The sequence below is a fragment of the Cupressus sempervirens genome, chromosome 6 (genome assembly GCF_028749045.1).
Source record: "Cupressus sempervirens isolate cs-2001-9-10 chromosome 6, ASM2874904v1, whole genome shotgun sequence".
Lineage (NCBI taxonomy): Eukaryota > Viridiplantae > Streptophyta > Pinopsida > Cupressales > Cupressaceae > Cupressus > Cupressus sempervirens.
Window position 1 is genome coordinate 380,299,902 of NC_143123.1, and position 24,129 is coordinate 380,324,030.

Genomic DNA, 24,129 nt, shown 5'->3' on the forward strand with positions numbered 1-24,129 from the left:
CCCATTACATTCTCCAATGCATTCAAGCAACAAGTCATGCATAGTAAATTGTTGAAATTAGTAATTGTGTACATAAGAATAGTGTGCAAACAAGGGGATAGAGAAATATAGCAAAAGTGGAAGCATAATCATATCCCAAAGAAGCTCTAAATAAAATTTGAGCTTAGATAAATTTGAAAGACCTCAGTATCGCAAGATTTTGAAGGTGTGACTTCCGCTCCACTAAAATCATCTTCATTAAGGAAATTAATATTGTCATCTGTGTCATCTGCAAAATTAGCCGGTACCTGAAGGTATTTACAACAATGAAAAACATCAGTGGACAAAAACACCTTGGATTGTTCTAGCAACATGAAAAACCCTGTACTTACCTCAATTATTTAACATTTAAAAGCTTTTAATCACCTTCAAAATAAAGACTTTTTAATCACCTTCATAATAAAAGTTTTTAGAACATACACAATTATCATACACATTCTTAGAACATATGCTCATTCAAACATCAGTGGACAAAAACACCTTGGATTGTTCTAGCAACATGAAAAACCCTGTATTACCTCAATTATTTAACATTTAAAAGTTTTTAATCACCTTCATAATACAAAGTTTTTAGAACATACATAATTATCATACACATTCCTAGAACATATGCTCATTCCAAGGTTTTTACCGAGGAGGTAGACCTCATAAAAGTTCTTAGATGCAAAATTGTGTGACTTTCATATCATGTTTACCAATGAAACCAAGCAGTGTTTTCACTATGTTATGCTTGCAGTTCATATCAAAATGAAATTCTGTAAATCAAGAAGAAAAGGATCCAAATCATTGAAAGATTATGAACATATCTTATGCTTTCAGTCCCTTAGACCCTTTCATGGTCTCTTGTTGGACATTAATAAATTTATCTTATCTGCTCTCCAAAGCTACAAAATTAAAAGTTGGTTCATGATCTTCTCAATTGGCTCAAACAAGATACCAATGCAACGCAAAACAAAGTACATGTAAAATAGGACCACTCTTCAATAATAAGTGAAAGCTCCTAGTAAAAAACATACTATGGAGTCATGGACAATATGTATTAGCTAATCACACTCCTTTGAAAGGCTTGTAGGAAGTTTCTGAAAGATCCTTGATGGATCTCTTCTGCTAATCTGCTGTAAATTTATATTTTTAAATTTGTTTTCCCTGTTTATTAAAATTTTCTTGCAGAGCTAGACAAAAGTTGCAGAAGGGTTTGATTGTTTTGTATTTTTTATGATTTTCAATTAGTAATAATAGAAGTACAATAACATGAACCAGTTCTGAAAATGTATTCCGAATATATTTAAAACAAAGTCGCTTCAAGCAGATTTTCCTGAATCTATGCCTAATAAGTAACTAGATGAAGATTTATAATCATATCCAGATGAATACAACGAAGGACAAGCCAACCTGAAGGTGTGAATGAGAAATATAAGCCCAGAAAGAAGTTACGGCCAGATTCCAGCTCTTCAAGTGCTACACGTGGGAAAGAATATGGTTGTCAGGCGCGGCCGTACAGCTGCAAAGTGTCCACACATGGATAAAATGTCCAAACCCTAGCTAAAACTCTGACTCAATACTGCGTTCCCCTGAAGAAACAATGCACAATCTCCAAGATGCTTCTGACTGCTAAGAATCCAAACCACTATTTTGGGGGCTACGTCCCAAACAGGCAAAGCAAGAAGGTTTGGTGTCCTAAATGCTGAAAGCTCAATCAGAGCCCAAAACCCAAATTGTAATATCCTCCCTTGATTTGAACTTTGGCTTGAAGAAATTTAACTTAAGGAATATTGTCAAACACTTTGTATGCAAACTCATAAAGCTGATTTCCTCAATAAATTGATTTCCAATGAGTAGATTTACGAACAACTATGAAGTGACATTCAAAATGCGTAATACACATCATAACATTTTGACAAACACTTGGCACACATTCAACGATATATATAAAAAATCTGGAAACTCTTTTAATGTGCTGATAAAAGAGTGATTTTAAATGTAGATGTGCACTTACAGCTACCTTAAAGGCTGCGACAACTATTCAAACTTGTATTCAACAATTATAATGCATAGACATGGAAGTATGATAGAACAAATTGCGAATGGAGTGACAGCCTTCCAAACTTCTAATCAGCCTGATAAACAAATAAACTTGATACCAACATTGTTCACTCACTGTAGCAACACTATTCACGCGATATTGTAGCAAAACACTATTCACGCGATACTGTAGCAAACACTGTTCATGCGGTACTGGAGCAAAATACTGTTCATGCGCACTGTGGCAATAACTAACTTCAGATCTGCACTTTCAAACCCTTGTAAATTCTTTATGCGAGAGCACCAAATGAAACCCAGCGTGTTCCCTGAAGTGAAAACACCATTGATCCTCCTGACTGTCTTCCAACAGCGAAGAGAATGCTAGCAAAGAGGGATTCCATCCTCCAAGCCCGATAATTAGATATCCAGCAACATAACTTTAATCTTCATCCAAGCATACTAAAAAGAAGCTCTTCCATTTCTTTTATACTATTCTCACAAGAGCCCAGTCCTTTGTTTTCTCAATGTGGGATAAAACATAACTCCCTTTATGTAACTTATGTCTCCAATGTGTTATAAAATAAAGGGGACTCTTTTAATTTAAATATTTCCCAAAAACTATAGCCTATGCATTAATAAAGTTAAATATTTAAATTTAACTTTATAAAATAGCTTTATTAATGCATAACAAATCTTATCAATGATAAACAAGTCTTCTTGTCGATTTTAAACAATTCCCATCGACATACCGCTGCCACTGGATGTCCGACCATGTCCAAGATGACTTACTATAAATAGTAAGTATGCTCAAAGTTGTCTCAAAACCCCTCAGAAAGACCTGCAACTAAAACTATCTAGGCCAAATGGCCTCTAAGTCCCTTTAATGTCCTGGTTAGCCTACGGGACTGTGGGGAAATAGGCTAACGACAACATCATGCTATGAATGCTAAAAAGGGGACATTACACAAATTCAAAATGTAATATGCCAATAATACCTTTGAACTTTGTCTTCATCTCCTTATAACCCACCAAACTTAGCTCAAACCCTAAAAGTGTCTCCATGTGGCATTGGGTTATGAAATAATATATTTCTCATTTTTAAAGTGGTTAAGAATCCAAAAAATGACCTTTTTCCCAATAGAAAGAAATACGTTCACCGAAATGGTCTGAGTCAAAAGAGAAATATTTAGAAAAGTTCAAGACCTTTCCAACGAGCTATTACACCAAGGGATAAGCAATCCAGGTGAGGCCAAAAACCCCTTATTACTCCAAAATGGCTATAACTTAGCCTTATTTATTATTAAACACCAACTTAGGAAATATTTAAAATACAACCCAAATAGCCACAAAATGCCCAACTGAAATCACAAACCATAACATCATCCTGTCACCTGTCTGTGACTAAAGTTGGAAATCAAGGATCCACTGGCAATCTCATCCCTAAAATCTAGGGCTGCTCCTAAAATTTAGGAAACAAGCCCTACCCCTCTGAAACTGAACCCAAAGAGTAATCTCATGAAGACCCAACCCTGGGCAAGATCATACCTCCTAAAAAGTAGGAACTGCCTCCTAAAAACAAGGAACATCTCCCAACTGATCAATAACTACTAGAACATCAAGTCCCCAACACTGAATAACCATACTGGGTCTCTATCCAACCCTATCAGCCTACAAGACCCCATAATAAGCTGACTCACATGTTTCCGCCAGACTGAGCTAAAAGAGGGAACATGACAGTTTCATATTCATATTGATAAAATTAAGAGAAACTTATGTATTCACCTAGGGCAAAGACTTTTAAGATGCTCTTCAACTCAAGGCAAATGATTTTTATGTTTTTTTACAGCACCCACATTGTCATGCTCAACAATACCTTCATTGGCACACTCATTCCTTCTCTCAATATTCTCTTGAGTCCAATATTCTGCAATCTTCCCTCTCTCTCTTACCATTCTGATTTTGTCTCCTTTTTGATCCATTTGGGCTTGATATGTTCACTTTCTTTGTTAATTCAATTTGTTTTCTAACCTCTTTTGAATTCTTCATATCCATTTGGCCATGCATGTGTTTGATTTCAGATTACATTACTTCTTTATCTTTTTCAGTGGTAATTATTTAGCTTTATTCTGCCAGTCACATCTTTTCAAGGATTCCTTTCTAAATTCCTCCCCCTTTGTATTTTCCAACTAAGTGCCTAACCCACTATCATGAGACAAGCACCAAAGAAGAAGAGAAGTAGACAGTTCCAAAAAATACATCCTTCTGTAATGTCCCCAATTGGAATTTCTTAGAATTTGACCTTACTTCTCAATTTCTTAAGAAACTTCTTGTCCTCACTAGTGACTAAAACTTATTCAGTACATCTTACAATAGTATGCAAATGTTGGTTATCTGGATGTTATGCCTTGAATATTATAACATATATATTTCACATTGATCTGAATTGAAATATTAGGCATTTGTGAGCAATGTGTTTAGATCGTTTTTATACTGAGCTGATTGAATGAAACCCAATAATGGTCCCCTTATGTTGTCCTCTTTCTTAAGTTTTATTTGCTGGTTTTAAATTGCTCAAAGAGTATTTCAGTTCTATTCCCTCACTTACCACTGCCACTAAATTACCCATAGGAAACGATGAATATATTTCTTGCTATGGAATTCTCTTTAGGATGCTAGACATAATATGTGAAATTCATTCCATTTTCTTATTTGATCCCATCGTTCCTATTTAAGTGATCTTGAATGTCTCTTTATCGTTGAATGCATCTTTATATGTTCTGATTCGATCCCAACTTGCTAAGTACATGGTGAAGTTGCTCCTTTATGCAGATGATCTTATTCTAATAGCACAAACAACCAAGGACTTAAGAGAGCACTTGAGAACTTTGGAAAGTTTTTGTCAAGAAGTTGGGATGCAAGGGAATACTAGCAAGACTAAAATTATGATTTTGTCTCTAAAAGAGAAACAGCAAGTTGGCTTCCACTTTGAGGGAAATATTCCAAAGATTGTGGAAGAATATAAATACCTGGGCATAGACTTTAACAATAAACTCAACTAGGAAACTTGTAGAACTAAGCAGATACAAGGGGGATGGAGAGCTTTGTTTTTGCTAAAAAATAGGTGTAGATAGGCAGAACATTGGCATTGGAAAACCAAAAAGATTCTATATGTTACAAACGTAAATGGCAGAATACTTGACATACTAATCAGAGATTAGATGATCTATATATATACAAAGAGGAGAGTCGAATAGAATAGAAACATTCTATTCTAGACTACACCTAAATATTAGAAACATTCTAATATTTACAGAGATACAATAAGATACAATAGAGAGCATTAAAAAGAAACATAAATATTATTCTAATAATCCCCTTTAATGCTCAGTCTATTTACTAGACCAATAGATCCCTTGAATTTAACAAACTTGTCAGGACCAAGGGGTTTTGTGAAAATATTTTCTGGTTGCTCTGAGGTAGGGACATAGGGTAACTGAATAGATCCATCTTCTATTGTTGGATGTAATGGCAATGAAGCTCTATGTGCTTGGTTCGATCATAAAACACTAGGTTCTTGGCAAGTTTGAGTACCCCCTAATTGTCTAAAAAAAAAGAAGTCGGACCTGTTTGAGCAATATGCATATCTGCAAGCATTTGATGAAGCCAAACTGCTTCACAAGCTGCCTTGACAACTCCTCTATATTCTGCTTCTGTACAGGAGAGTGCCTGTGCCTCTGCCTGTTGCTTCTTACTAGTCCAGGTAACTGCTGCAGATCCAATACTGAACACATAGCCAAAAGTAGATTTCCTATCATCAACTAAGCCGGCCCAATCGGAATCGGGGAATCCACTGAGTTGAGGGGTAGCTCTCCTTATGTAAAGAAGACCATAATCTGAAATACCATGTACATAGCGCAGCACACATTTCGCTGCAATCCAATGATCAGTGTTGGGGTTTGTCATGAACCATGAGATGTAGCTGACTGCAAAACTGAGATCAAGTCTAGTAGCAATAAGGTAGATGAGACTACCTACTAGTTGCCTGAAGGAGGAGAATCAAATTGTGCAGACAATTTCAAACTAGTCTCCATAGGAGTGGAGGCAGGTTTGCAATCCTGCATTCGAAACCTGTCAAGCAAATTTCTAGCATACTTGGATTGAGACAAAAAATTACTGTTGTCAGTTTGCCAAACTTCAATACCTAAACAATAATGAAGCAATCCGAGATCTATCATATCAAAAGTTCTGCACAAATCCTATTTGATTGCTGAAATCAAATGTTCTAAACTCCTAGTAATGATCAAATCATCCACATAGACAACAAGGAAAAGAACATCTTTACCAAAGTGTTTAATATACAAATTACTATCTGACGAGCTACGCTGAAATCCCTGAGCAACCAAGTACTGATCAATCTTTATGTACCAAGCTCGAGGGGGTTGTTTAAGACCATAGAGGGCCTTCTAAAGTCTACATACTTTTGGTTCTGAACCGACAACCTTGAAACCTGGAGGCTGCATCATGTAGACTTCTTCCTATAATTCACCATTGAGAAAAGCACACTTCACATCCATCTGATGAACTTTCCAACCATACTAAGCTGCAATAGCAAGAAGAAGGCGAATAGTGCTCATCTTGGTTGTCGGGGCAAAGGTCTCCTCATAGTCAACACTGGATGAATCCTCAAGCAACAACTCTGGCTTTGTATTAGTTCAAGGTACCATCTGCATGGTACTTGACCTTATAGACCCCATTTAAGCTAATGGGTTTCTTCCTAGGAGGGAGATCTAAAAGAACCCAGGTATGGTTCTTTTGAAGACTCTGAAGCTCAGCATCCATTGCTTATTCCCATTCTGGAATTCCTTTGGCCTTTGCATATGTCTGGGACTCAAGGATAATGTGGATGTTGGCCATAAGAGCAGCATTAACTGTGTTGTGCTGAATGCTCTTATTTTTGGGGTTCTACCCTCAATGAGTTCATCAAGACAAAGATCACTAATCGTTTGAGCCCACCATTTTGGCCAAAGTGTAGAGGAGCCAATATCAAATGTTTTCGAAATAGCTGGAGCAGGAGCTGTATTATCTAGAGGTGGCTGAGGTGGTGTATCAGTAGCATTAGATGACTCATAAAAAATAGAAGGACCCAAGTCAGAGATTGCTGAAAGCTGAATCTTGGAACGTGGCAGGGGGGCAAAGAGCTGAAATGGTTCGAGTTCCTCATCAAACACAACATCACGACTAAAGATTAAACGATCAATGTTTACATCAATCAGTCTGTAGGCCTTATGTGTGTGACTGTATCCTATAAGCATGAGTTTCTGGCCTTTAGAATCCAACTTAGTGCATTTGGCATCAGGAATCCATACATATGCTAGAGCCAAAAACTTTGAAATGATTGATCTTAGGTTTATGAACTAACCAAGCTTCGTTAGGAGTCTTATGTTTAACTGCAAGGGTGGGTGACCGGTTAAAAAGGTGGACAGTTGTAGATACTGCTTCTGCCCAATATTTTCAGGGAACATTTCTATGTTCTAGCATAGCCTTAGCCATTTCTGTGATGGTACAGTTTCGACGCTCTACAACACAGTTTTGTTGAGGGGTGTGAGGTGTGGTGAACTGACGTCTAATGCCATGAGTAGTACAGAAGGTAGAGAAAGCAGAAGAACAGAATTCCCCCCCATTATCAGTCCTAACTCTTTTTCTACTAGGGCTTTAAACTACTGAAATACAGGATAAGCATCTGATTTTTGCTTAAGAAAATATACCCACATTTTGCGACTGAAATCATCCACAAAGAGTAAGAAGTACCTATTCCCAGTAATAGAAGGAGTATTCATAGGACCACATACATCAACGTGGACCAGCTAGAGTACTTTAGATGCCCGCCATGATTCACCATCCTTAAATGGTGTCCTATGTTGCTTCCCTTCTTGGCAAGCTCCGCAAATGCGATGGTTCTGGGTCTAGCTATCAAGTAAGCCATGGATTAAATCATCCCGAGCAAGTTGTGCTAGATATTGAATGTTCAGATGACCGTATCGTTGATGCCAGAGGCTACTGAGAGCGGATGATTTGGCGATGAAGGCACACTCAAGGGAATCGCCTGAATCTACAAGCCTATAAATACCATGATCCTCAAGACCAACAGCAAGTGTAGTGTGAGAAGCATGATCAATAATCGAACACTTATTTCCACCAAAAATGACATCCAACTGAGGGGAGTGCTTCATAATCTAACAGACAAAAGATTATGTTTCATGCCAAGAACATAACATACATTGAGGAACATGAGTCTTCTTCCTCTGGATTGAATCTGAACATGGCCCTTGCCGACAATATTGTATTCCTTGCCACCTCCAAAGATTACTAAGTCAAAATAGGAAGTGAATTCAACAAACCAATCCCGCCTGTGAGTGAAACGTAGGGAGGCACTGGAATCTATGTACCAAGCAGAAGATTTCACATGATTTGCAGGTATGTTGGCCATAAAGGCATGGTAGATAGATTCTTTCTGCTCTAAGTGTTGGGCAACAATGGCTTACTTTTTAATTGAGTCTGACTTCTGATGCTACTGATACAGATGCTCATAATATGCGAATATCTCAAATGGCACAAACTTCGAGGTGAGAAAACAAAAGACCTAGAAAAATCGGAGTACCCAGAAGAGAGCTCGAAAAACCTAGAAATAATATGCTATTGGAATCTGGATCCATTGGCTCAAAAATCGAGGCACCCAGAAAAATCTAACAACCCATTTGAGATCTCGAAAAATCCACCAAGAATCTGTAATCAAAAAAAAAATTTGAGCCCAAAAATTAGGGTTTCAAAAAAAACAGCTCTAGCTGAAAAAAGCTTGAAAAAAACTGAGATTTCTTGATAATAATGGCGGATTTGTTTTGTGAAGTAAAAAATGACACTATTTATGCAAGAAAGACACCATAACTCAAAAAAGACTGCCCAGATTTTCAAAAAAATTCAAAAGAAAATAGACCCAAAGAATTTCAAAAATTTCAATCACGAAATTATAAGAGTTTTCGAAAAATTCCTTATAATGGTTCTGATACCATGCTACAAACGTAAATGGCAGAATACTTGACATAGTAATCAGAGATCAAATGATCTATATATATACAAAGAGGAGAGTCGAATAGAATAAAAACATTTTATTCTAGACTACACCTAAATATTAGAAACATTCTAATATTTACAAAGATACAATAAGATACAATAGAGAGCATTAAAAAGAAACATAAATATTATTCTAATACTATATGGTTGTGAGGTTTGGGGAAGCAGCCTATCTAACCACAAATGCAAGCAAATATAAAGAATACAAAAACAACTTATCACTACCAACCATAAATTCAAATCAACAATACCGCATGAGATCCTCTTGGCTGAAGCAGGGATGCTCCCTATGGAAGCTTTTGCGGTTATTCCTCTGCTAAGTTATTTAAACAAGGCTGAAAATATGGACACACAACATTGGCCCAAGTTTGTGGTTGAAGAGGGATTAGACCAAAGAAAGAAAACGTGGATGAAGCGAAATGAAAAATGGTCAAACAAGTGGGAGATTGACATTCTAAAATGCCCCAACACCAATGAAGCGATAAAAAGCCTTTTGCTGGAAAAATTTAAGGCTGCCATGTGGACAAAACAAATGGGGAAGAAAAAGACCCACTATGTGAAAGAGTTCAGCCTCACATGGTGTCATGAGGTTAAAGATTACCTATGGGTGGACATAAAAGGTAAAAATAGGCTGCTAGTGGCATAATTAAGAATGAGATCCAATCATTTGTGTGGTGTGAGACAGGTAGTAGATAGACGGTACCCAAGGAGGAGGTATGGGAAGAAAGAAAGTGCATCTTTTGCAATAAAGGGTGCATTGAAATGGAATGACACTCTACTTTTTAGTGTGCTGCCTGCAAAAATATACGAGAACAGTTTGAGGTCAATTTGACTAAGGGCCACTTGCATCAACTCTTTGCAAAAACAAGACTACACAAAACGACTAGTTCTTTCATGCAAATTCATAACAAGTGAGCTGACATAGAAAAGAACATGAAAGTGGTCTTATAAGCTGGTCAGCCTTGTGGACATTATTCAAATACCTTCATTCATTCATTCAAGAACCGGTTCGCCGGTACCACAAAATTTTGAAAAGGGATTTGGTTTGTTCGAACATAAACATGTAAAAATTATGAAAAATTATATATATTTATATATATGAAGCCTACAAGCAAGTTAAAATTAAGATGTTGCATAGTATCATTAAATCATATAATTTAAACAACAAAAAAAACATAAACTTTAAAACTTGTGTACTGTCTTAAAATAAAAGCACACATCATCTAAGAGATTTTAGCTCCCACCCTTTAGCAACTTTATGGAACATGGAGAGATAAGTGCTCAATTAGCTCTTTCTCCCGTTTGGTCTCACTTCTTTCATTTTCATATGTACAGTTTTCTAGACCTCAGGGTTACACCTCACGAGAACCCTGGAATAGGTCGACCTAGATCCAAGTTGACCCATTCCCCAGGGTCTTTAGGTCTTGGGGTCAGTTTTGTCCCAGGGGTCCAAATTTGGAAATCGGGTGACCATGCCTACTTGCTTTGTTTTTGCACCCCAAAACAAGGATAAAAGGAAGTCTAGGCACCTTATTTTCAAAATACATAGGACTTCCATCAAACATTAAGGTATCCATATGCACAAATACAAACTCTCAAGAAACTTCAAGCACTCATGTTAGCAGATTTCCTAAGGCATTCAACAAGCATTCAAGGATCCTTTATGAGCATTTCCTCTTGAAGATCTAGCATTTTGTTGGCCATCAAAGGAAATCTACATTGCGGTATTCATCATCTTCTTCATTGGTGCACATTTACATCCATGCCTTTGTGATGTGGTTTTGGTAGATCCCTTGCATTTGTGGAAATTTCCTACATCCTTCATTGCAAATTCTAACATCTACAAGACACAAGCATTGCAAAATCCTTATTGACAAGTGTTTCATCAAGGTAAATATTTACATTTGCCTTGCTTCCTTTCACTCTTTACATTTCATTTCATTTCAAGGTCAATTCCTCAATTTAGGGTTTGACCAAGGCAAATCCTCCCCCAATAAATAAAACCTTTCTTGTGCGCATGAGCAGAATATCTAATTTCTGATTACATATCTGAAAATCATTTCCCAAGGTCACCAAGAGACGGGGAGACTTGGACGTCTCCGGTATTGTTACTGGTACCGGTATGACAATAGAAATAGGAGATAGGGGTACTTGGAGATGGCAATTTTGTTTTTTATAATTTAAAGAGTAATACTAAATACAGAATAGTAATACTGTAAAACTAAAAGACCAAAGTAAATAATAATAGTAATGTCACATTAATATAGAGTCAAATATTTCAAAACTCACATTATCACATTACTACATCTAATAGTCATACTTGTTTTCCAAATATTGCATATTATCATCATTGTATCAAATTGATAATCGTTGTTCCATGCTAAATTGCCAATATGCAAACAAAGATGAACAAACTTAGTACAGTAAACACAAACCAGAAATCTATCTAGTACTAGTATGTTGATGGTACTATCATCTACTGCACACGGTTGTGATCATCCATCATCTGGTAAAGCATCTAGACACTTTTTCTCAAGGTCGATGTGCTCAAGGTTTTTTGGGTTCTTCATCTTGGTTGCACACCCACAATCGAAATTACAGTCACAGTTTCAAATCCGCATAGCTCAAAGCTCAAAGTCATCTTCTCTTCCACATTTCAAGGTAATTTCTTCATCCTTTCTTTTGTCTACTAGAATAGACCTACTTTCATACTTTTATTGGGCTGATTGCATACATTTACCACCTAGATCTATCTTACTCTTGTCATTAAATCTATTGGTTCAATTTGCTTTCACATTGCACATCTCAAAGTTAGTGAACATTGCATGAAAGCGGACTTGCTTCCATACTTCCTTGATATAATTTGGGTTTAGTATTAGCCTCCATTAATCTTACTTAAACTTTGCTACTCTAACTTGGGTTATATTGAAAGATATGTTTGGAAGCCCCTCTTTTGCTTGTTTTGAATGGTTTAATGTGTAAATGGTTGGTTGATGATTTCATCTCACATAGTTGATACTAGTAAATTCCATAGCCTCCATTTGTTCACTAAACAACTCGTAATCATAGCATTGTGATCATTCCATCATATATTTCAAGTTCAACATCAAAGATTCAAAATATTAAAATTAAATCATAACAAGGTCAAGTATCATTATTTCAAGTTCAACTAATGGATTAAAAATTTATTAATATTTTTCTTCTTCATCATCATCATCTTCTTCTTCTTCGGCATTAGTTGACTTGTCAATAGAACTAAGGTCAATGGGATCAGCAGCAACACTAACAGTATTGGCATTAAAATCTTCAAAATCTTCAATTGCAAGCCGAGAAGCAAAAGTGTCCAACTCCACAAGCTTTGCATTTATATCCCAACTCTTTGTATCTCATTCTTTGTATTCTTTACTCTTGTGTGAGAGGATATGCAAGTTGTAATGCACAAATACCAAGTTCTCCGCTCGTTTTGATTGCACCCTATTACACTTCACTGAGTGGATGAAAGAATATGTGCTCCAATTTCCTTCCGATGCAGATGAACTAGCAATCTATGAAAACATGACAAAGTGAACAATTAAAATAAAATTATTAATCTCAATTCTTATAATTTCTAGCAATTTATGAAGACAAAGTAAACTAATAGTAATTTTTAAATTAAACTTACTTGTGATATAACATTATTGCAAGGGACTGTAACATTTGGAATCTTTGGCCATGGAGATACCACAATTTATGAGCAACCTACTAAACTGATGATAAAGAGCAACATTAATTAGAAATTTTGTATCCTCAAACTGTATGAACTCATTTGCAATCAAATCTCACATATTATCATCAAGAAAGAGTCTTTCAAATGCTGAATTCTATCCAATAGACACTTCTGAATCTCTATACGATGGTAGCCTTCCTAGTAGTTCAATATATTGGGTGCTATAGTATTTGGGCATCAATGCATAAGCAAGCAAATGTAGAGGAGCGGTCATTTTGTTCCATCATTCTGGAACAATCGCTTGCAATTGTTTGAAGGTCTCTTGAGGATCTTGTTCTTTTGCATTTACGACTTGCTTGATCTTCTCAAGCATTGACTCTATATCATCATAGATCTCTCCAAGGTAAGGCCTATCCATGTCAGTGTACCTAAGCATGTTCATAATGGGCTTGGTGAGCTTAATGAGATATTTCACACCTTCCCACCATATATCATCCAATATCCGAAGCTTTATTTTGGTTGCCATCTCAGTGTTGCTTTGCTTCCATATAGCCCAATTGTTGTTGATTACCATATTACAGAGTTCCTCTTTTACTTGCACAAGTTGTCTGAAGATGATTAAATTTGGTGCAAAACGTGTCTCAAGAACCTATAACATAAAATAGACCCAAAAACTATGACTACTAGATACATTTTTCAGAAGAAAAAAAACCCATTACACAATCAAAAAGTCAGAAGTTTAACGATACTATTTTGTTTAAATTAAATTACTAACTTGAGTTCAAGTGCACTTACCTTCAGTAACTCCAAATGTGAGAACATTTTGAATATTCCTTGAGTCATGTGGTGGGTTGTGATGAACATTTGGATGTCCTCAACCTCTGCATACACCTCCTTGATCCACCCAATATTGTTCCCAATCTTTTGTTTGAGTGAATGGACCATACAAGGTGTCCATAAAATATGTTGATATCTCTATTTTGCCAACAAAGAAGTAGCTCTATGATTCTTTGTGTTGTTCGTTATGACTTGGACAACATTTCTAGCACCCACTTCTACAATGAAAGGGATGAAAATATTAGCAAAATCACCCATCTTTTACTTGCCCCTCACAATCTAGTGCTTTGAAAAATGTTGCCCCTTTAGGAGACACTACCAAAACAATTATCAATCTACGATTTCTAGCATCTTTCCACCCATCTAAAACAATGGTTACCTCTATAAAGTTTCATAACAGATTTCCATTCATGGAAAAGGATAGATTCACCTGCATTACTTGTAGAAGTTAGTGCAGAAATAATAGAGATACAACAATATTATTGAACTCAGAATGTCCTTCGATCCTTTGATGTGCTTGCATTAATAGATTTTGATGCCTTGTTTACTTTGGGCAGATTGGATATATATAAAGTGGAGGGGTTGGGGGGATGAATGGCCATGTCTCCGAATGAAGACATGGACATTCATTCTCACACTCATTCGGAGGTAACTAATCCTCACGATTTATTACTGACTTAAACCAAAGTAATTAAATGTATTACCAATCATTAAATCTATAGCCCGATATAAAGGACAAATTGATCATGATCCAAATATCAAAGGAATCAAAAGTAGTTTCGATCATGCCTTAATGATCTCTGAAAATGTATATATATGTAATCGGTTTTAAACTGTGAATATCACAGTTATTGTCAGACTGAAGCTACATCCTTTAACACTCCCTCTTAGCTAGGGAAGACAATGTGCACATATATAAGTTCTCCTTATTAAAAATAATATCATCTAGATAAATTTAAGAAAATCAAGTCTCATGATATTCTTTCCAGTTCCAATGTGTACACAGATATCAAGTCTCATGATATACACCATATATCCATATTACATATTTTGTGATCACATAACACATGGAATGAAGTATCATCTAACATATAATACCTAGTTATACATATCACCTAGTTTTGCATATCACCTAACACGTGATATGAGGAATCACCCAACATGTGATACCTAGTTTTACATATCACCTAACACGTGATATGAGGAATCGCCTAACATGTGATACCTAGTTTTACATATCACCTAACACGTGATATGAGGAATCACCCAACATGTGATACCTAGTTTTACATATCACCTAACACGTGATATGAGGAATCACCTAATGTGTAATACCTAGTTTTGCATGTAAGACCTACTTTTACGTATCACCTAACACGTTATATGAGGAATCACCTAACATGTGATACCTAGTTTTAGATATCACCTCAATATGATATCAAAGATATGGTATGACCAAGAACATCAAGTCTCATATATCACCATAACTCAAAAATGTTCAAAGGTAATGTGCACTTACCATAGGAACATTCATAATCTATTGTGATATGTTTCAACTATTGTGAAATGTCTATCACAGTCTAGAAGGTCATGGTCTATTTTAGAGAACTGAATCCACCATGCTAGAAATCATCTATCATGATCTGCTTCAGCCATCACACGATGTCTATCATGATTGTAAGATCATCTTCCAATAACATTAGCAAATGCAAGTGATAATCATATGGAAGTCGTCACTTCCTCATGATTACCATAGGGCCCATAAGGCATTAAACGATTTCATTAGTATTATAAATCCATTAAATAAAGTTTACCTCATAAGTATTTCACCTTCAATAGTGAAACTCCCTCTCAATCACTATGATCGGGATTGTCACGAGTTGACTGAACCAATCTGCTCCCTCTGAAGCTCGAGTTCATCAACATTTAGACCTCTTGAAGATGTCAAACTCCCTCTAAATCTGAATTTCAAATGCCTTCATCATTGTGTTTCAAATATTTCCTTTCATAAGGTGAACCCATATAAGAAATATACACAAGAATCAATTTTCATCCTTCATGAATATTTATCACTTTAACTCTTTCATCCGCTGACTGGATATCTATTTCTTATTGTATCTCCAATCCATAAGGTTGCTGACTGTAGAGATCCTACAAATGTTTATTCCCCATTCAGTCATGGAGTAATATAAGAAGATTGCTACTATCCGTTAATTTTATCAAATACGTGTAGGAATGTACCATTCATACACTTGGTATTACATGTTTGTCCTCCATGTATCACCCATTCGGCTTTTATGTCATTTCCCCATTTTGGAGGCGATTTGATTTAATTAATTTAATTAATTAGGTTATCCAAAATAATGAATATTTTATGAGGATGACTAATTAATTATTTTAATTAAATAAATAAGTGGTATTAAGTTAATTATTTATAATGTTATCAAATAAATAAATATTAAAAGGTAACTTTATATTTAATTAATTTAATAAAGTGACTTGAATTATAAAATATTTTATAAAGTCACTTAATAGATAAAATAAAATAATGTTCTAGAAGCTTCTAGAGAAAGTGGAGAAAAAAGAATAAATAGGCACCCCGGGCTTCATTTTAATCATCCAGTTGTTTATTTCTCTCTTGACATCAAATTGTGATTCAGTCACATAGTCTATTGTGGAGCAAGGTGGTTTCAGATAGTCATTTGATCTTTGGGAACGAAAACTCCCTTGGATTTGCATAATTGAGGAAGTGAAATATCTTCTGAAGGGTTGCACATTTGGAGGCGATACTTCAGTCACTTCAGCTAGGGCATCATTGGGCCTAAGGCCATTTTTCAGCATTTCAGGAGGCATTTTTAGCAGGTCCGAAAAAAAAAAGGCCAAAAAAGCAGACTCGAAAAAAGCAAGTGGAAAAAGTAGAAGGGGCAGCATTGAAGAAAATTATTACAGCCATCCACAATCAGGTTCTTCACTTCTCATTTGGCATATTTTCTGAGAAATGTAGGTTTTCAGCTGAGTACAAAATATAGCTTCAGCATTTCATTATTTCACCTTGTACTTGTCTTTGTTTGCCATTTGGCATTATTGGTATCAAAGGAAGGCTAGGATTTTGCAATGGAAAGAGCGTTGTAATTTTTAGACTATCTATATTGTAACCTTAGAGTTGATGATCAGCTTATTAGTTTGCATTCCAATCATTTGACAAAATATCAATTGGCTGTAAGTTCTTTTTTTGGCATAAATAATGTTATAATTTTGAATACTAAGTGTTTATATTAATGACACTTGGTTGTAAGTGCATTAATGCCATCCTAGGTTGCATCCAAAGTATTTTTCATAATTACTAGTTGTTGTAGCTGCATTTTGCAAGTAGTTTAAGTCACATATGTGTATTGAATATTGCCAAAATTAATTGCACATTCATGTTAGGTCATTGTTTAGACAATCTGGAGTCTTTTGTAAGCATTCTCTTTGATGCAAATCGAAACAAGAGTTATTGCAGCAATCTGAAAAGTTATATCAGTCATATGACCCCTTGTATGCAGAGTGTTTGACAAAATTCTTCGAGCCTTCAATCAGCATTTTAAGGTCGGATTTGAGCAAGGTCATTACAGTGGTATCAGAACTTGCTTGCAAAGTGTTTGACGAAATGTCAAACCATTGAAGTATAAAGACTTTTGGTGTTTGAAGAAGTTATAACCTATTGGGGTTATTACAGTGGTATCGGAGCGGTTTCCTGCCAGCCTGATTGGGTTATTTCAGATTGAATTCAATTATCAATATGGCTTTCACAGGAGACAAGGATTTGGAAGAAAGAATGCACAATGTAAAGAAGAAATTAGATCATCCATTTCAGCAAACAGAGGACCTTCTAAGAACTTTAGAGGAGTTGGAAACTTATTTAGGCAAGTTTGATCAGTCAAGACCCGATGCTATGCAAACAGCTTTATCTCCAACATTTGGTTCGTTGGTTAAGCCCCGATTATTGAGACATCATGATGAGGTAATAAGACTTATAGCTCTCTCTTGCATTAGTGAAATCATGAGGATAATAGTTGGCCTTGATTCTTATGATGATCAAATTATGAGAGAGATACTTCATGCCATGGTAAAATGCTTTGAAAAGTTGGACAACATCCGGGACCCTTATTTCACACAGAGGGAAAGATTACTTGAAGTATTTGCGAGGTGTAGATTTGAAAATATTATGCTGGCAATAGGTTGTATTGGTGACATTCGCAGGATGTTTAATACATTTTGGAATATTATGGACGAGTTTCATCCCAGCAGGGTATTGGCATCAATGCACTCCATCATGTTCACAATCCTGTTTGAGGGGGAGGATGAAATTTCTAAACTTTTGGCAAAAGACTTATGGTATGTTTGGACAAAAGAGAGGAATTTGTCACCTATGGCACGTACGTGATTAAAGAGCCTGATTGATAGGTCTAAGGATCGTACCTTCCCTATGACAAGTAGAAATTTGTATGAGGAGTTTAACAGACATGCGGATTCGATACAGGGAGATATTAGCACATTTTCAGGTAATGGTTTATCTGCATCATCTTCACAGGCAGAAGGGGTTACAGATGTTGTGTAGGTTGAGCTAGTTGCATCAGAAGGTGATATCACAAGCACACCGGATTGCGTGATTGACACAAATAGTGATTATAGTACAATTGGGCTGGATGAAGTTACAGCAGTTGAGGATACTGTCATGTTTGAGGATAATACAGTTGATCAAAAAGTGAGCATTCAAGACTTTGCAGAAAATGAGTATCAGGCACAGTTGGATGCTTCTTCACATGAGATAGAGGCTAGTAGCTCTTCACTTGGTTTGGCAAGCTAGCTGAAGACAAAGGACAAGGATATTGTCACGTCTTTATCTCATCATGATACCATGCATGGATTGATTGAGAATCACATTTGGATGATTCAACTGAAGGAGAGACAGAAAGGAGTCACAACAAGTTCTTCTTGTGTTGACTTACAGGCGATTAGGGAAGGAATGGGAACGATGAAGTTGAGTTATTTACATCTTCTATCAGATCGTGACCATCTTCTTAGCTTTGTCGGAGACTATTCAGATGCCTTGAAGAGGAAGGAGGAGGTAGTTGACAAGCTTTCTCACGAGCTTCTTTGGTGAATACTCCATTGGCATTACAGGACTGGGAGAGACATGGGGATAAGCATGGCATGGAGTTGAGTTTAGTTTCATTTTGCACTCCTAATACTCAACTTTCTGCGGCATGTAAATCATATTTGGTCGTTGATAATGTTGTGAGTTCATCTTGCATTCACATCCAAGATACAGGGACAATGTCAGACAGGTATGTGGAGTTAGTTGGTATTGGTCATATTACTCAGCTGAGGAGTTTGCTTGAGTTACCAGCTGATTCTAGTTTACAGATATGGACTCGAGATTGTTTCATTGGTGTTTGGGATTCAGTTGACTGGAGATCTTTAACACTTTTTGGTAGCAGTGATTGTTTGGGTGCTATCATGGATTTGATTAGCAGATTACACGGTGTTGTCTTTTCTTCTGCCAGCAGCTTGTCCGATGTTGGTATTAGTTTTTATACACCGGTGTTGGGCTTTGTTCATATATCCAGCTGACCATTCTTGCTGGAATGTGTTGATGATCTTTCATATTTGGCAGTGTGTACAGATGAGTCCCAGGATCATATTGGCATTGATGACATCCAAGAGGATGCAGTGGGCAGTTTTGAAGACTTAGTTTCCTTGGCAGTTTCTTTTGGTACAGAGGAGTTGGATAGTGGTGCTACAGTTTTTGATACTCCGTATGTTGATATGAGCTTTGGAGTTGATTCGTAGGATATGGATGGTAATACTCTAGAGACCAGTAACTTTGAGGATACTCCTTTAGACAATGCGTCAAAGGAGGTTGGTAGGAGACAGTCTAGCCAGTGCCATCATGTGTCTAGTCAGTTGAGAGTTAGTGAGCGAGACATTGCTATAGCTTGCCAGCATTTCGATGCTGCTCGTCAGTTGTTAGCAGTTTATGGATGGGGTTCTCCTACTAGTGATGAGCAGGGAGGCTATTATCTTTCCTTGACAGAGTTCCACTCTTTATGGAGGCTATCCAGATTCTGAGACAGAATTATATGCAGTTGGTAGCCGACAGAGATTATCTTATGGAGTGGGGGAGTACAACATACGATGCATTATTGGCCAAGGAAGATGAGGTGAGTGAGCTTACTCAGTAGCTCGAGGTGACTTCTGAGATTCTTGAGAGTACACAGTTGGCTTTCGAGGAGTCATAGTTTCATTTGGCTAAGGTGACCATGGAGTTACAGCGACTGCAGTCTTTACCAGATTCTATACAGTCACAAGCTGTGGTGTCTAGTGATTCGAAGATGTCCATGGTCGAGATTATTAGAGACAGTGGAGATGGGGATGCATCCATCCTTGATACTAACATTGGCATATCAGGTTCGTTCCCACTAGAGTCAGGTTCAGTTGAGTTGGGTGCTGCAGTAGATTGTTGTATGCCTGACATGGCGGTGGCCTCTAGTACTAATGGCACGGAGACTAGAGATGTTCTATCAAAGATCATGTGTGATGTTGGTGAGCCGGCAATTGGCATGGTTCCTGCTAGTAATACTACTCCCTTGGTGATATCTTCGGAGGTAGTAGTCAGTTCCAACATGGTTAATGATCGATTGCAGTTAATTTCATCTGGATTGCAGTTTGAGCCACTGACTGAGATTGGTGCATTCTATCGACATTACACTGTGAGGTATGCTCATCAATTTACCTTTGATGACCATGTTGATGAGATGATGATACAAAGATGTACTTTGGTTCCTAGTGCTTGTCATCAGTTATGGGACGGTTTGATGCCTCGGGATGAGAGTTGTGATGGGCATGACATGGCGATAGGTTCTGCGGTTGACAGCTTGATAATACATGACTTAGAGTAGGAGTTTGGGAGTGATGCTTCAACGATTGTTGTTATTGATTCTACTCCTTTGGCTATGACATCTCCTGACTTAGCTGGTGATCAGTCACAGTGGGTTGTATCAGTTGTTCATAGTGAGTTGTTGACTGAGGTTGGTTCTTTTTATCAACATTATACTGCAGGGTATGTACATCAGTTAGCATTTGATCCTTGTGTTGAGGAGTTGATGGCAGGCAAATTTGGTTTGGGTTCCATTTCTTGCTGTTTATCTTGTGATGTCTTTTCACCATCAATAGTGCATGGGAGTTATGGTTATGAGACAGTGGACGGTGATCTGCAGAGTTGTGTTGACTGCAAGAGTTGTACAGTGTGTGGATTCTCTATACTTGGTACAGTTTCATTCGGGAGCTTTCACCATTGTTGTAGAGTTGGATTGTACATTCTGTATAGGCCAGTGGGATGCGTTGATGGTATTTACTGTGTTGGCAGCTTGATTTGTCCACTTTACTTGGGTTCTGATGTTCTAAGAGTTTGTGTCTCGTGGGTTTTTGACTGTGGCAATTGTGATTTTGGAGTTTGGTTGAGCTGTAATTGTCAGTTTGATTATGGATTCCTCTTGGTTATATTGCAGAGGATATTGCAGGAGCCTATGTTAATTGACAGCAGTATAGTTCATGACGACATTTGAGATCCAAGCGGATTGATTGGTTTATTGTTCACCCATTGCTTGGGGACAAGCAATTTCAGGAAGGGCAGACTGTCATGTCCCCATTTTTGAGGCAATTTGATTTAATTAATTTAATTAATTAGGTTATCCAAAATAATGAATATTTTATGAGGATGACTAATTAATTATTTTAATTAAATAAATAAGTGGTATTAAGTTAATTATTTATAAAGTTATCAAATAAATAAATATTGAAGGCTAACTTTATATTTAATTAATTTAATGAAGTGACTTGAATTATAAAATATTTTATAAAGTCACTTAATAGATAAAATAAAATAATGTTCTAGAAGCTTTTGGAGAAAGTGGAGAAAAAAGAATAAATAGGCACTCCAAGCTTCATTGTAATCATCCACTTGTTTATTTCTCTCTTGACATCAAATTGTGATTCAGTCATATGGTCTATTGTGGAGCCAAGTGGTTTCAGATAATCAGTTGATCTTTGGGAACGAAAACTCCCTTGGATTTGCATAACTGAGGAAGTGAAATATCTTCTGAAGGGTTGCACATTTGGAGGTGATACTTCAGTCACTTTAGCGAGGGCATCATTGGGCCTAAGGCCATTTTTCAGCATTTCAGCATTTCAGGAGGCATTTTTAGCAGGTCCAAAAAAAAAAAAGGCCGAAAAAAGCAAGTGGAAAAAGTAGAAGGGGCAACATTGAAGAAAATTATTACAGCCATCCACAATCAGGTTCTTCACTTCTCATTTGGCATTTTTTTGAGAAATGTAAGTTTTCAGCTGAGTACAAAATATAGCTTCAGCATTTCATTATTTCACCTTGTACTTGTCTTTGTTTGCCATTTGGCATTATTGGTATCAAAGGAAGGCTAGGATTTTGCAATTGAAAGAGCGTTGTAATTTTTAGACTATCTATATTGTAACCCTAGAGTTGATGATCAGCTTATTAGTTTGCATTCCAATTGTTTGACAAAATATCAATTGGCCGTAAGTTCTCTTTTTGGCATAAATAATGTTATAATTTTGCATACTAAGTGTTTATATTAATGACACTTGGTTGTAAGTGCATTAATGCCATCCTAGGTTGCATCCAAATTATTTGTCATAATTACTAGTTGTTGTAGCTGCATTTTGCAAATAGTTTAAGTCACATATGTGTATTGAATATTGCCAAAATTAGTTGCACATTCATGTTAGGTCATTTTTTAGACAATCTGGAATCTTTTGTAAGCATTCTCTTTGATGCAAATCGAAACAAGAGTTATTGCAGCAATCTGAAAAGTTATATCAGTCATATGACCCCTTGTATGCAAAGTGTTTGACAAAATTCTTCAAGCCTTCAATCAGCATTTTAAGGTCGGATTTGAGTAGGGTTATTACAGTGGTATCAGAACTTGCTTGCAAAGTGTTTGATGAAATGTCAAACCATTGAAGTATAAAGATTTTTGGTGTTTGAAGAAGTTATAACCTATTGGGGTTATTACATTTTAATTTCAACAATCTTCCATGGTGTCAGTATTTGTACAAAATACCTTTATTCAAAAAACATTAATCTCACAAATCTACCTTTGCAATCACAAGTGTAATGAGATACTTAAACCTCCTCTTCATGAAATATTTAAATTTTTTCCAATATTTTATTGCCGCTGAGATACTTGGGAAACCCGTTAATCAAGATATTTTATAGATCATATAGCGATTGATGATCCATCAAATTATTTGCAAGCTCATTTGGCAGTGGCTTATTTTAATCTTTCACAACAATGAAATGAGTTTCTCAAACATTTGAAATGGTTGTGCCATTTCGTCTATGCACACCCAACTAACAGGTTTTCCATGTGGAGCAATCAAGCATCAAATAGCCATAGTTAAATCGTTAAGCACTCAAGTCTCTTAAGGCCGCAGAGATTGGTTCCAGCTGTATGGCCCCACATCTCAGCAAACAATTACTCTCAAGCCATCCTAGTGCATCTTTATTGTCTAACAATACTAGCAGACTCCTTTCAACAAGCAATGACCCAACTCAGTCTTGAAACAATGACCTGTCGGCATCAATATGATTCGATACTGACTATATATTGCACTACTCAATCCTGCAGAAAATAGTGGCTGGAAGTAGCCTCTAGTCGTAGATATCCATGTGATCTACACACTACCAAGCAGATTCATCAGATGCCAATCAACCTTGGCGTGGGCACATTGAGCATGTTCTATTGCATCCTCTTAAGTGATCCATATTTTATATTGAATGTGATCTCTATAGAACCGATCCTTGTTGGAGATCACATTACATTAGATTGAGCACTCTGAGCACTATTTTGATCACTCTTGATCTCCATTTATCCGACATTCTCATCCCCTCAAGCGACATTTCAATTCAACTATAGGATCTTTTGCAGGCCTGTGATTTCTCATACATAGTGAATACTCATTTCCCGAGCCCTTATTTACGTCCATTGTGCCAACATTGGAGCCGAACGATAACACATTGACATCAAATATGGGACATTGAATTTGGGACATCGATCAAATAGCCTAGCCAAAGCAATTTGCAGCTTTGACTCATTTTCATAAGCACATCTACACACTACACTCTCTACCAAAATGAACATCGTCTATATCCAGTGTGCAAGTCATTCACATCGATCCACAATTGATGCTTCAATATGAACAGGCTTGGGGTTTGCCTGCTCTAATACCATGTAAAGTTTCATATCAAATTTCCATTCGATGGCAAACGATAGATTTACTTCCATTATCTGTAAAAATTAGTGCAAAAATGACGGAGA

At 36.6% G+C, this 24,129-nt stretch overlaps 1 protein-coding gene across 2 annotated transcripts in view; it reads right to left on the reverse strand.

Annotated features, from left to right (window-relative positions):
- Nucleotides 1-24,129, reverse strand: part of LOC149552647 (uncharacterized) — a 228,990-nt gene that overhangs the window by 18,062 nt on the left and 186,799 nt on the right. For both annotated transcript variants that reach the window (XM_089788220.1, XM_089788221.1), the window contains exon 13: nucleotides 183-287. In XM_089788220.1, coding sequence (XP_089644346.1) covers nucleotides 183-287 — 105 coding nt within the window. The remainder of the gene's footprint in view (nucleotides 1-182; nucleotides 288-24,129) is intronic.